Source organism: Carettochelys insculpta, chromosome 3, assembly GCF_033958435.1.
Source record: "Carettochelys insculpta isolate YL-2023 chromosome 3, ASM3395843v1, whole genome shotgun sequence".
Classification (NCBI taxonomy): Eukaryota; Metazoa; Chordata; order Testudines; family Carettochelyidae; genus Carettochelys; species Carettochelys insculpta.
In genome coordinates, this window is record NC_134139.1 from 126577811 (window position 1) to 126592210 (window position 14400).

At 41.8% G+C, this 14400-nt stretch overlaps 1 protein-coding gene across 2 annotated transcripts in view; it reads right to left on the reverse strand.

The window, feature by feature from the left end:
• The window catches only part of SOBP (sine oculis binding protein homolog), a 156808-nt gene that overhangs the window by 14244 nt on the left and 128164 nt on the right, over positions 1-14400 (reverse strand). For both annotated transcript variants that reach the window (XM_074990783.1, XM_074990782.1), the window contains one exon: positions 3481-5435. In XM_074990783.1, the coding sequence (XP_074846884.1) occupies positions 3483-5435 (1953 nt within the window). In that variant the 3' untranslated portion in view covers positions 3481-3482. The remainder of the gene's footprint in view (positions 1-3480; positions 5436-14400) is intronic.

The following is a 14400-nucleotide window of genomic DNA, read 5'->3' on the forward strand; positions in this document are numbered from 1 at the left end:
CAGATTTCCCAGTTAGGGGAACCAGAGGGGGAGAGAACTTTCAAGACTGCTTCTTCTAACAAGTTAATGAGAATCTAGAAGTAGCATGAGAAAAACTTCCAGGGCCCATGTCCTTAAAAAGAGGGATCAAATCTGCCCGTGTAGCTTATTTCTGCACTGGGACCTAGAAGCTCCATGTTTTCAAGAGTCACTACATATGAAATTTCCTCATTCCATTGCCAAGGGATCTTATCGCTTCCCTCACCATGGAATAGGTAGGGGACTGAGCAAAAGAGCTAGTGGCTAGGATCCTCAGCACAGAGAAGACATGCCTCAGAATTGCCTTCTGTTTATGTCCAGAGACACCAGTCGAAAGAAAGCTTTCAAAGTTTCAAAGTACATGTGGCCACCATTATGCTAATGAGGTGCTGCATATTTATGATAGTGCCTCATTAGCATATTCTGAAGTGCCACATTACCACAGCCCTTCCAAAAGGAGGGGCTAGTGTGGCCACGGCCATAGTGAGGAAGAACTAAGCTCAGGTGTATCAACAGTAACATGTTCAGTGATTGCCTATGGGGCATGAGGGTTGGAGGCTGGGGAATGGTGTTTTGCATCTCCATGCTCAACCACTCTGTACCCACAGAACATCATCTCTGTGGAACATTCACAGAGGGACTTCTTGAAGCTGGGAGGGGAGGTGGGATGAAGGAGAATGAGGGACTGCCTCAGACCTGGGACCCATCTGGGATTGCTGTCTTTTTATTTGCACTGGCAAAAGAGAATTTAGCCCCATCCTTGGGTTGCATGTGAAGCTAAATAATCAAGTCATTTCTCGGGCTCATCTCAAATCCATACCCAGTTTGCATGGATGTATGTCCTATAGAAGCCTGGCACCTCCCGGCATTTCCCTTGCACCGTGGCATCATTTGGAGTGAGGAGACATCACAGAATTTTCTTTTGTTGGGTGTGTTTGGGCTATGCTGTTTCCTGGGAAATACATAAAGATCCCGCCTTTGCATTTCTTTCGTGCAACTTTTTCTGTTAAATCACAGGGGGCCATTAACCATTTCTATGCTATTACACAAAACTCTTGGAGCAAATGTAGACACCTTTGAACTGAAAACCTACAAGTAAAATAAGTGGCAAAAACAATCAGTATCCTGAGACAAAGAAATACCAGACTCTATATAGACATCATCGTGACCAGGAAAATGCTTGTTCATTTTGGTAATTGAACTGATAGTTTTCAATGATAGAAATGCTGTTGCTTGACAAATATAAGACGCAGGGGAAACAACCACTGACTAATGCCTTTTTTTGTCTTTTGGATGATGTCTGTCTGAGCTAAGGTTGTCCACTTACTGTACGGAATTTTATAGGCAAAGTTATGCCATGTGGAATAGTGTCAGCACCACAAGCAGATGAACATCTGACTGAAGCCAGAATTTGCTGTGCCTAAGTCTGGAAGATGCTGAGCACCTATTGGGATCAGCACCTCAGAGAATGAGATTGTCTCTCTCACCAATCTTATAGCAGGAAGAGATGTTGAGATGTTAGTTGGTAACCTTACTGATGTTAAACTAAAGTAAATTGAACTCAATTATAAACATGGTGCAGACACTGGAGTTAGGTAAAAAGAATCAATGTCATAGGCATGGGTTAGTCTACTATTAATTAATAGGGAGATAGTCAAACAGCAGAGTTCCCTACAGATAAAAGCCCTGTTCCAGTGTAAAGCACAGGTGTATGCACGATGACAAAGTTTGGCTTGAATAGTCTTTTAGTATGATGAGAATTCTGAGAATAGCACAGCAGTATTTACATGAAAGATCTTGATTGTTTAACAGAAGAGTAACATAATACGTATACTGCAAGGTCTGTCCGTTTTCCCTATCTGAGAGGCACTGAAAGATCTTAAACATGTTTTCAGCTTCTGGGATCTTGACGTATGTTAATTATTGACCCAAGAAACTTACAGGTGTAGTCTATTTACTATGCGTATTTTTAAATGTCATTGTGTGCTTGGAGCATAAGATAGGGATTCAATTTCACTGAATGAGTGTGGACATTAAATTAAGTAAATAAGTATTCTGTGTAAGCAAAGGTAGAGAGCAGTCTGTATTCCAGGGTGTAAGACCAAGAACATTAAATACAGTGGTCCCCATATTAAACAAATGGACAGACAAAAAAAAAACCCCACAGCATTTATCAATTCACTGCGTGTGATTGTGCACTTACTGTCTGCTATCCGCACAGAGGAATACTGCAATATCCCAAAGGCCACAATATGTTAATTGTTAATGGATAGTGAGCCATTAATAACAATTTCTATGAGTCACTATTGCACTACAATGGACATCACAAAATACAATTTACTGGAGGTTATGGAATACTTTATAGATCGTAATAAAATTTGGCATGTCATCAAGCCACATCCGGCAAATCGTCAGTATTCAGTTTCTCAAAGGGTTCTTATAACACCCACCATTCTCCCTTTTTCTTAAAGAACACCTCCAATCTCATGTATCTCTGGGAAACGCAATTAAATTTGTGCTTGTACACTCTGTTGAAGCAAAAATAGACCTATTAAATAAAGCAATAGTTTTATAAAGATACTGCTTTGTCACTAAGTCTCACTAACTTGAGGGTTGTAGAGAATGGGCTGCAGAACTTTTTGGCCCCTGGATCATTGCTTCATCCAGGTGGGAGAGTGGATTATTAGTTCTATTGCAGTAAATCCTTCTGGCCTCAGTTAGGGATCATAATAAAATTACACATTTGAATAAAAAAGGATTCTAAAATGCTTTTATAAAATGAGAGAGATGGACTGAGATGGGCGTGTGGGGTGTAAGAGAGCGGAGTACCACATCCCAGAACCCAGCAGGACATAAACATCACTGGGAGATGGTGTCTAAGCACAGATCCCCATTGAAGCAAAGCTCAAGAAAGAATTCTTTAAGATAGCCATTCTTCAACAAAGCCTACACAGCTTTTAACACCAATACTGCCAGCTTGAAGTCAGCGTGTTCCTCTGAAGGCAGGTTAGAGTAATGTGACTGTGAGTTAAAAAAGTGCTGAACTACCAGCAAGCAGTGAAGTTGGCCAATTACTGTAATTAAATATAGTGGCCCTGAGGACGTAAGTTGCTGTTAACCAGATGTGCTAAATATTTACAACCAAGTTGACTGCCCAAACCTAGAACTTTTGATAGGCAAAGATCCACTAGTTCGGACATACACAGCACAAGAACTTCACAGCCAGCACCACAACGGAATGTTCTGTGAGCACAAAGCTGAAGACAGAACTGATGGGTGGAGAGTGACAGATATGAAGACAATACAGGACAAAGACTATATTAAAAACATAAATAATATTTTTTGATAATAAATCAGAATCTCTGTTTTTTTACAAAGACCATATCCATGGGAGTTCGATTCATACCTGGAAACACTGATATTCATTCTATTCACACAGAAGGCAGTAGTGGTTACACAAACCTTTACTTATTCTGATTTCGAATTCGGAGACACCTCCTTTTCAATGGTGGCTCCAGATCCTCTGGCCCTGTGCTGAGTATTGGTGTTGAGATTATACACGGCGCTATAGCAGTCTTTTCCGCTGGTTTTGGCACAGGCTGGATCACACAACCTGTCTTGGGCAGCATCCGCAAAGCATAAGCATGGTCCTCATCTGCAGGGTTGTTAAGGTTGGGGTCTTGCTTGTCTCCCCCAGTGAGGGGCTCTTCCCCAATCTTCTTGCCAGCCTCTCCCTCTAGGTGGCAGTTTGATGCACAGTTGTTCTCCTTAACAGACTCCAACTCACTCACTGCTGGCTCCTCTGGCGGTTGAGGCTTTTTCTGATCTGGGGATTGTTCCGAATTCTTAGAACCTTCTGTGCTCTTTGTGCCATTCACAATGACATTGCAAACTGCGGCACTAGTTTCTACTCCCGAAGTGCCGGAGGCTAATGAGGCAGGACCGCAGTGAGCTGGTTCACTGCAAGGTAACATTTTTGTTTCAACTGGGCTGCCATTGTCCCTGCAGTTGCTGCAGTTCCTTTTATCCGAGCTATTAAAAGCCAAATTTACAACACTGCTAGGTTCACGTTCAACTTTAACTTGAGCATGTAAAGCCCTGTGGATAACATTGTGTAACCTTGACCTGTGCCCTACAGTGAGGTCTATCACACCATCCTGTGGACCCTGTAGTACACCAGAAAAATTAAATTTACTGTTCACTGGACTACTAGGTCTGACAGTCAAATCAACAACTTCATTTCTGCTATGCTCCTGAAGCATTTGAGCTTGGTTTAAGGAGTGGCCCGAGCAGCTAGGTGACGAGTCGGAGGATTTAGAAGGCCCTTGTTTTGAATCTCTAGGGGATGCAGAATTATTTGTTGGCTTTGCCCCAGCTGCATCACTGGAGGTACTTGGAATGAAGTTTTCACCATTGCTGGAGAAGCCATTGGGGGGCTTGGAATCATTGATGTGTGGGATGGGAATGGGAATAGGGATGGGTACAGGCAAAGGAACAATGACAGGATATGGCACTAAGAGGGTCGGGGGTGGCACCAGTGGGGCAAGAGATGGCAATCCAAAGTTCATCATCTGTGGCATAGGCATAGGACCATTTGGCATCATGCTGACAGGGGGAAAGGGAAGGCTAGGCAAAGGAGCTCCTGGAGGGGGCGGCGGTAGTAACCCTGGGGGATTGCCAGGCATGGTCGGTGTTGTTGGCGGATGAATATGAGGTGATAGCATTGGCCTGTGCATGGGGCTGGAGGTGGGACCCATATTTCTGGGACCACCTGGTGGTGGACCAATTCCAGGAATCATTGGATTGGACAAAGGGCTGTTAGGATTTGAGGCATGATGTGGCGGCCCTCGAATAAACGGTGGACGGATTTGCTGCATAATTTGCTGTTCCATGAATATGGGCAGAGGAACCGGCCCCCGGTTTGTCATCACCATGGGAGGACTTCGAGGTGGGACACCAATTGGAGGCACAATGCTAGCAGGTGGCTGAACAGAAACTGGTGGAATATTTGGATTCTCGTTGATGGGCATAGGTTTGGGAACTGGCGTGGGAATTTTAGTGACAGAGCAGTTGGCAGTGTCAGACGGAGAGGCAGTGGTAGACGCTGATGGTCCAGGGCCCTGAATTTGGCCAGCTGCAGACACTGGGGATGGGGCCTTTCTCCGAGCATCTGCTAGCGGAATATTCCAAGAATCTGGAGTCAGCAGCTGTACCCCAGTGCCTTCTGCTTTATTTTCCACTGGAGGATGTAATGTGCTGCACAGTCCAGCTGGAAGATTGGCCTGTGTCTCTTTGTAGAAAATGTCCATTTTGTACTGATTGAGACATTTTGCACTGCAGAACTGAAGCCTTCGTTCCCCGTCCCCAAAATCCAGATACTCTTTTGTGTGTCTTATGTGCTTACACCAGTCACATACCTACAACACAGTAATAAAATCAAAACAGGTAAGAAAAGTGATCTTCTCTTTTTGATGTAATTTTAAAAAGTCATTTTTTCAGTGCTTTCTAAATATCTAATATTTTTCTCTCTAACTGGGACAAATTAAAAACATTGTGTGAACATTATTTTATTTTTCATTGGAATATAACTGACCTAAATGTCCCAAACCTTTACGGTCCTCCTATTCTTAAATCTGTCTGTTACAGTACATTAAATAATATCTATACATACTGTGAAAGATCTTCAGCTGTTGTAAAATGGCGTAACTTCTTTGACATAGCTTCTATGACAACTGAAGCCAGCTGAAGTGTGTTTGAGTGTTTGCATGTGTGTTCTTGCACAACTCATATACGTACATGGTACATAACCTACGTGTTCTTTGACATGCTGAGTTCTTACACAGTAAATGCAATCAAGAAACAATTTGAAAAGGATCCCAGAAAGTTCAACAAAAATGACTGAAAACGATGCAACAGCACCTTGTAACATTTTACATTAATAACTGTGTTAGATAATAAGTTGGAAAGGGAAAAGTATTTCAAATGGTATCAAAAAGAAAAAGCACCATACATCATTTTCTGTGCGTTCCAAGTAGAAACTTGGAAATAGTCATGAAATCTGTATAAGGTTCAGTATTCCCAACTTGTGATGTTTTGACAAGCTGGAATTATTTTCTGAGCTGTTTGCCCACTCTCGTTCACTAGTCACTTTGTGTAAAACTTATTTGGCAGACAAAGTTTTATTTAGAAACTTTTCATATACTATAGAAAAAAAGTATTACAGGGTTGTCTTCCTTTTTTCCATTTTATTCTTTTCTGCACAGTGACTGGTATGGTGAAAGCATAGCCAATTTTTTGTAAAGTAAGGCTGCAGAACTAATTAAGCTGTGAAAGGCTTTCCCAGTTGTAAACCACTAGACACTAAAGTTCAAAAAATAGTCAGTCATTCTAGGCTTCAGAATCCATTACTTCAGAGAAATTATTGTGATTTCATTAACACATTAATTTTGCAACACCAACAGCTCTCACAGATGGTGAAGACATGATCTACAATGCAAATATGACTCTTGTTTGCACAAATGCCTTTCCTTCATATGGCATTTTAAACAAGAATTAATATGAGTAATCTTGCCATAGCTATAAACAGATAAACAGATGTCAGATTTTTCAGTGCCTTACTTTTTGACAGAATTTTACATACACAATCCCTCCCACCATTTTTTGTCATTTACTTAAGTTCTCAAAATACTCCACAGAAGAGATTTTATTGCTCTCTTATAATCAGTACATTGAGCCTCTGACCATGTCAGAATACAGCATTACACTGAGTATATTCTTGCTTTTCCAAACAGCTTTTTTAAGATAACTGTTTTTAAATAAAGACAGTCATAGTAAAAAAAACTGTTTGGAAAAGCAAGAATAAACTCAATTGCGTGCTGTATTCTGACATGGTCACAGGTTCAACATATATATTTATATTTATATATTTCAACATTTATATGTGTGTGTGTATATATATATATAAAAAATAAAAGAAGATTATTGTGAAATAGCAGCTTTAAAAAGATAACTAACTTTAATAACTATTGGCCATATAAACAATTCAAAACAGCATATGCCATGCATTTGATTACTCATCTCATTTAACTCTCAGCTTCACTTCAATATAAACAGTAGTCAGATTTTGAAGTATACGTACATAATGTCCTACTATTTATTTAAGTATGCAGCTATTTGATTCTCTCTTTTTGGTCACCATTTCTCTCTCTCTCACACATATACACACTTTCTTGTTTCTTATTCATTCATGAGATTTTCATACTGACTCAAAGATTTTAAAAGCATTAAATTACATACTCCTTGGATGCTAAGTCACCTCTGAAATCTGAAAAGACTTCGGTGTCTATTGGATTGTCAGCTAGCATAAACCAGCGTTGCTCTATAGAAAATAAAAGTACAATACTGATATACACCAACTGAGGATCTGGCTATATGTAGCTTGTTCTGCTCAATGCATTCTGCATTATCATTTCCACTGCATGGATCCACAGAAGAAAGAGAATATCACTCCATGTTACAAACATTGCAAAAGTGGCAGTCTCCTCAGCAATGGAAAAATAGAAATGCAATGTCCTACAATTGCAGAATACACTGATAAACCCATAACAAAAGCACAAAGATAAAAGCTTTAGCTGCAAAGATGCACACAAACTTTAGCAGAATTGTAAAATGATGTGAACTCACCGTGAATACAGCAGAACTCCTTCCTACTCTATAGGAAGAATTAAGAGATTAGAACTGAACTAAGCACTAGTTGGTTTTTATTAACTGTAATAAAAAGTAGTGAAATGCTGCCCAAGTCTGGGTCATATTTTGCCCTTTTCACATTCCCACAGAGGATACTTGCAAAATGTGGCAATTTGCTGAAATGGGAAGAAAGTTGGGCAGAAGTAATAATTTCCCCTTAGTTCCAGAAATCCCTTGAATGGGCAGCTGCAGTTACTGGGGAAAGGGCAGATAGCTGCAAAGAGAACTGAAGGACTCGGCATAGGACATTATTCCCATTTCCTTAGACTAGCTGGGGTTCCTATAGTGTTCTGATTCCTTCCTGGGGATGGGAGCAGCTGCCAAGGAAAAGCATAAAAAACCTTTAGAGACCCATAGTGCCAAATGTGCAAAAGGGGACTGGGAAGTAGTGCCAAGTATTGAGAATGCGTTCAAGGCCTTCGAGTCTCTTGGAACACCTAAAGGTTTGCAGGGCAATGCCCCACCTCCTCCCTGGGGACAAACCTTGTGCCCACAAAAGGATGACCCAGAGAAAACCCTGCAAGATGAACCTGGCCCTTTCATGGTTTTTCAGGAAGGAGGGAAGATTTGGCTCTGAATCTGAATTCAAGGTAACAGGAAATTTTCTTCAATAATGTCTGCATGATTTGGCCGAAGGTAATTTTTTATGCAGAATTAGCCAAAATGGTATTCACGTTCCACTTATGGACCTAGGTGCAAGGGATTAAGGTTCCTCCTCAATCTCCTGGGCAGCCTATACTCCCCATGGACTACAGCACAGGTGCTACAGCTGTTCCCTCTCCTGAACAGGTAGGTGGGGAGCAGGCAGGCTGGGGAAGAGAATGAGGACAACATTGATTCTGTCTCTACTGACATAGTAGAGAGAGGTTGTAATCAAAGATGGAAAAAGTATCCAAAAAGTCATTTGTGTAAAAGTGCAGCTGCTTTCACTTCTGGATACCTGAGTACAATCTAGATATGATGTACAGTAACAGAGAGAGAAAGCCGCGCTAGTCTATACGCTATCAAGACAAAAAAGCAGTCCAGTAGCACGTAGTCTTTAAAGTGCTACTGGACTGCTTTTTTGTTTTGCTAGATATGATGTATTTGTGTGTGTGTGTGTGCGCGCACACGTGTGTACTTTTTCCTCGAAGTATAGTTTTCCAGTGGGACACTGGTGACCTATACAGTCTTCCCCTGCCTTACGAGGGTAATTTGTTCCTGAAAAACTCCTCTTAGGGCGAATTCTTGTAAGTTGAAAATGTAATTACCATTAATTTCAATGGGAAAAAATTTTATGCTTTCCTGAGCCCAAAAATTTACACCCATTTACGCTAAAAAAAAACCCACCAAATCCCATTAAAATGAACACAATTACTTCAACAGTTAACATTAGGTATCATAACACAACCTAACAAGGCATCTTCCCTTCATTAATTACTCTACAATATGTCTGTTTACCTGAAAAGACAGGGGAACGGAAATCGAAGAGTGCCTGGGAGTGGGGCGCAAAGCCAGGTAGCTGCCCATGGCTGCAGAAGCAGGGACGGTGCAAGGGGGCGGGCAGGGCAGAGCAGAGCACGGGGAGACACAGGGAGGCAGCCCGGCCTGAGTGCAGCTTAGGTAAAATGGGGAGGGGGCAGTGTCAGGGGCTGGCCGCGCGGGGAGCTAGGCAGGCACAGGAGGCCCCCAGTTGGCAAGGGACGATGCCTCGGTCGTGTGGGGCTGTGCAGTGGAGAGGCCCCGCCAGCAGCGTCTGAGGTGCTAAATGCACAGGAATGCCACAGGCAGCAAGTGGCGCCCGAGGCACAGCTGCGCAGGATGGGCAGCGGCAGCTCCCTAGCTGCCCAGGGAGCGAGCGGCAGGGGCGGGGCCAGGATGGACTGCGTGCCCAGCAGCCACGTCTCATGGGAGCACCTGGGAGCCCGCAGCAGCTGGCTGGACCGGGGCACGCCGCTGCTGCAGAGCCAAGGCGGAGACCCAGACCAGCCACAGGTAAAGGCTGGGCTGGGGTTCTGGGAAATCGCAGCCGGGTGCTGTGGAGAGACGCGCTGGGCAGGATGCAGCTGCAGGCAGCCGTTGCCTGGAGCCACAGCCTTTCTCCCGCCACACGGCATCCATGTCCCGCTGAGGCACACGAAACTGAAATTGGTCCTCGTAAATTCGAGGAAATGCCTTGTAAGATGAGGCAGGGGTTTTAAATCAAACTCCTCATAAACTTGAATTCTCAGAACCCGAATGGGTGTATCTGAGGCATGACTGTACTTAAGTACATTCCCCTCTGCCTCCCAGAAGCTGCACTCTTACTCAAGTAACTTTTTAGGTACTTTTTAAACCTCTGGTTGTAATCTGCTACTGATTCAGGCCAGAAGCAGAATACTTTCCCCTTCCCAATGGAGTAAGGAAGAAAAGAGGACTCTACATAACAACTCCCTCTCTGGTCTGTTCCTGGGATGGTGCTGCCCAATACTCAGAGCAGACTGTAAAATGACAATCTGCTTCTAAAGACTTCCAGACTGTGGCCAAAGAAATCATTCAAAAACAAAGGAAGGTGTAAAAAAAGCTTCTTGATCTTTTCACTGAAGAACTCAGTGGCTTTAGATAAATAGATTAAAAGGAAAAATAGAAAATGCCTGGCATCTTCCTAATCATTTAATTTTATTGGGTATCAGTTGAAGAGTGCACTGATATACTTCAGTGTTTTATCACTGTGTTGACCTGTTTGTCTCTGATGGATTCCAATGGCACCCGCAGTTAAACATTTTCTCTCTCAAGCTAAAATATTCAGAAATCCTGATTTGAAATTCTCTACTGATTTCTTCTGTTTTCAATCATCGCCTGAGGTACACGAAATGATCAGGCCAGTCTGCCTCACTCACACATTGATCTCAGCGTTTCCAGTATATTTTATCATCAGATAATAGCAAAGACACAAAAGTTAGATGCAATACTTCTGTTCCTGTGAAAGTCCTAGACCTAGATCAACCTGCAGCTCTGGAGCCACACATGACTCTTTAAGGACTTCGTTGTGGCTCCCAATGCTATAATTGCAAAATTAAAAAAAAAACAAAAAAAACCACAAAAACAACCTCCTCATTATTTTCGATAAACAGTGAACATCTAAAAGCCTCCAAATGAACAACTCATACCTAAATAGCAAACTATATGTGATCTTGAAACAATGGATATGCCCCCTTTGTGTCTTCCAGAAAGAGAGGGAGAGGGAGAGAGAGAGAGGATTTGGAAGTGAAAGTCAGTTAGACAGTGGTACAAACACATGCAGAAAAGCTGTGTCTACACTAGCCCCTTTGGAAGGAGCACGGTAATGAGCGAGGTCAGAAGATGCTAATGAGGTGCTACCATTAATATGTAGTGCCTCAATAGCATAATGGCGGCTGCGGTGATTCAAAAGTGCTGCTTTCAAATCGCGCGCCACCCATGTAGACAGGGGCCTTTCGAAAGGACCCCCCAGTCTTTGAAAGCCCCTTCTTCCTAACACCAGCTAGGGTTAGGGTTTTTAAAATAGGAGTTACAAAAAATATGGTTTAACATTATTTATTAAGGGCCGTCTCATATTCATATGCATTGCAGCTCTTGAATTACTGATTTTTTTTTTTAACCAAATTGGAAAAATGGCTTTTCTTGCTATTTTGGTTGCTGACCCCTGTCCTAGATGGACCAATGTCTAATAATTATCTAACTGATTTTATATTTATGTGAGGTAACTGATGCCTGCCTGTTTGAAATACTTTGTGGAGAAAAGGAAGGGTGTGTATGACCTGGAAAAATTACATCAGGGTGGGGGAAAAACATTACTCTAGGAGAAAAATATCATTTAAGAATTAATGTATCAAGTCTGTCTTACAGAATTGATTATTTAAGATGAGGTCAATGAATTTATGATACAAATAGTTATATCACTCTAAGTAATAAAATGGAGCAATATCATTTATTTTACATCCAATGACATGCTCAAAGTAATTACAAATTTCTTCTTAGAGCCAATGCTAATTATTTAAGATGTGATTGCTAGATGAAACATACACATCTTTCAGCTTAACAAAATAACAGTTTCTTATTTCTGAAATATACACCGTGTGTTTTTTCTTTTCATAAGGGAGCTTGCCTTATGGATTGATCCTCTGTGTTAATTTTCACAGGCTGCTTGAAATCTTTGCACCATCTTTACATTTTCCTGTTTTATTGCGTTATCTTTTCTCTTTATTGTACAGTCAGTTGAAGATTTAAATTGCTGCAGAATGGTTTTTAACTGCTGTGTAAAATCCTGTCATCCTTATGCAAAGTGAGTAGTCCCACAGTCCTCAGCAGGCTTGCTCCCGTGATTTAATGCTGCTGGATCAAGTTCTTACCATCTGATGCAATGCCACTGAAGACAAAGTAAAAATTCCCATTTACTTCAGTGGACTTAGATCAGGCCCCCAGTGCAGGCGAATCAGCAGGAGTTTTGCCATTTACTTCAGCAGGGTCAGAAGTGGAGCCAGAATATTTTCTGAGTAGCTGCACAGTGTTCTACAGCTACAAAGTTCAGTTCATCATGCTAACATAAGGGAACACAAAACAAATTGCTAAAATAATCAGGTGTGTCACATTTCCCAACACCTTTAAAAATAAGCATTGCCAGGTGCATTTCTATTTGCCAATTTCTAATGAAAAAGGATGTGGGACTAATGAATAATGTGTGATAATGAAAATTATGGCGATGAAGGGTGTGATCCTGCAAGGTGCCCATTGCCTCTTGAGCACCTTCACCTCCCTTTGAATAGGCTTCCAGCATCATCAACCCCTAGATCCAAAACATTTCATATCTCAAATGCCATAATTTAAAGCCTGAACGACAGAAAGATGAGAAACAAGATAAATATGTATCCCATTCAACTGTAACACAGCAACCCCCAGGAAGATTAAATTTACCTTACTGGGGAAATGTCCCATTCTAAACAACAGAATGAACATTTCCTTTAGTACACTTAATGTATTTATATTTTAGTGGCAGGGTGCCAATGTACTACTTATCAGCTCAATGGCTTGATATCACTCATCCCTTTCCTGTGAAATATATGGCATTCTACACCACTTGGAAGACTTTGCATCAGCAGAAATATTACTCTCTCTTGCTATGAGCAACGAAGGGTCCTGTGGCGCCACAGGACCCTTCGTTGCTGTTACAGATCCAGACTAACATGGCTACCCCTCCGTCTCTTGGTATGGGAACACCAAAAACCAAACCAAACCAAACCAAAACAAAAAAAAAAATCAGGGCTGTGGAATCCTGTAACTCATTCCATCTTGTATTTCTCTAGAAAAAAGAAAAAGCTATTCATGTTGGCAGCCAACCCTTTATTTCGATAGAAACATCCAAAGTGGAGTCCAAAATTTGCCATGGGGTTACCCACACAAGTACAATGTACACATTCTGCTGCTTTTAAACAACAGAATGTGGGCACAGCATAATTAATATTTTAATCAGCTGTCAAATGCAGGAGTGAATTTCATCCATTAGCAGAGCCCACCACTGACCTCTGGGCAACAATATAGAATTGGTCATTACTACATTAAGAATACGTTTGCTAAAACCTGTATCTGTGGAAATATTTTCATCAGCCTAAGAGAAATCACACATTAGTAACACTCCAGCTACACAACAAGAAGTCCTGTGGCACACAAAAGCTTATGCTCCAAAGTATCTGTTAGTCTGTAAGGTGCCACAGGACTTCTTGTTTTTGAAGACACAGACTAACTCAGCTACCCCTCTGATACTTGTCCAACAATGCAACCACAATTAAAAAGCACATCCAGGCTTCTACCTTATGATGCATCAACAGCAGCTCCATTGTGAAGCACAGAGAGATAGAAGAAAGGAATTATAACGGCAAAGATGTGATTTCCTTGAGGAGGCCATTTAGGGGTCTGAGGCAAAAAGATTTAAAAAAAAATCTGTTGGGGATGGTGCGTGGTCTCAATGACCTCTCAAGGTCCTTTCCAGTTCTATGAGACATGTATAATCTCCATATGTGTGTATATATATCGTTTTCTGCTTCTCCAGAACCACAAGATGAGTCACAAAACTTCCTTTTTTGGTCAGGGCAACCCATATATGGACTTCAGTGCCTGTTTGTCTAAGTAAGACTCGTAGGATTGGGTCCTTACCAAACATGATAACAGCAAAAGGCTGCAGCCTGTCAAAGTATTATATTTTGGAATAAATCACACATTTAACTATTGTCACCCTTCCTGTGCTTCACCACAATGGACTGGATTATGAACAGGACAGCAGATGGCCATCAACGACATCAACGAGGCATTCAGTGGACGCTTCTCAAATATCTAGAGGACATTGATTTTGCTGATGTCGTCACCCTCCTTTCACACCAACATGAAAGAAAAGGTCACAACACTAGATAAAACTGCCTCAATGACTGGACTGAACATCAACAAGAGAAAGACGAACAAAATGAGGATCAACCAATCCAACAACACCAATCTGGAAGGGGATGACCTGGAAGATTGTGCAGCAGTCCACCTACATGGGGCGTATTATGGGCACAGACAGAGGAACGAACAGATAAAGACATCAATGCCAGAATAGGGGAAGCAAGAGCTGCATTCAAGGCTCTCCGTCCCATATGGACATCACAA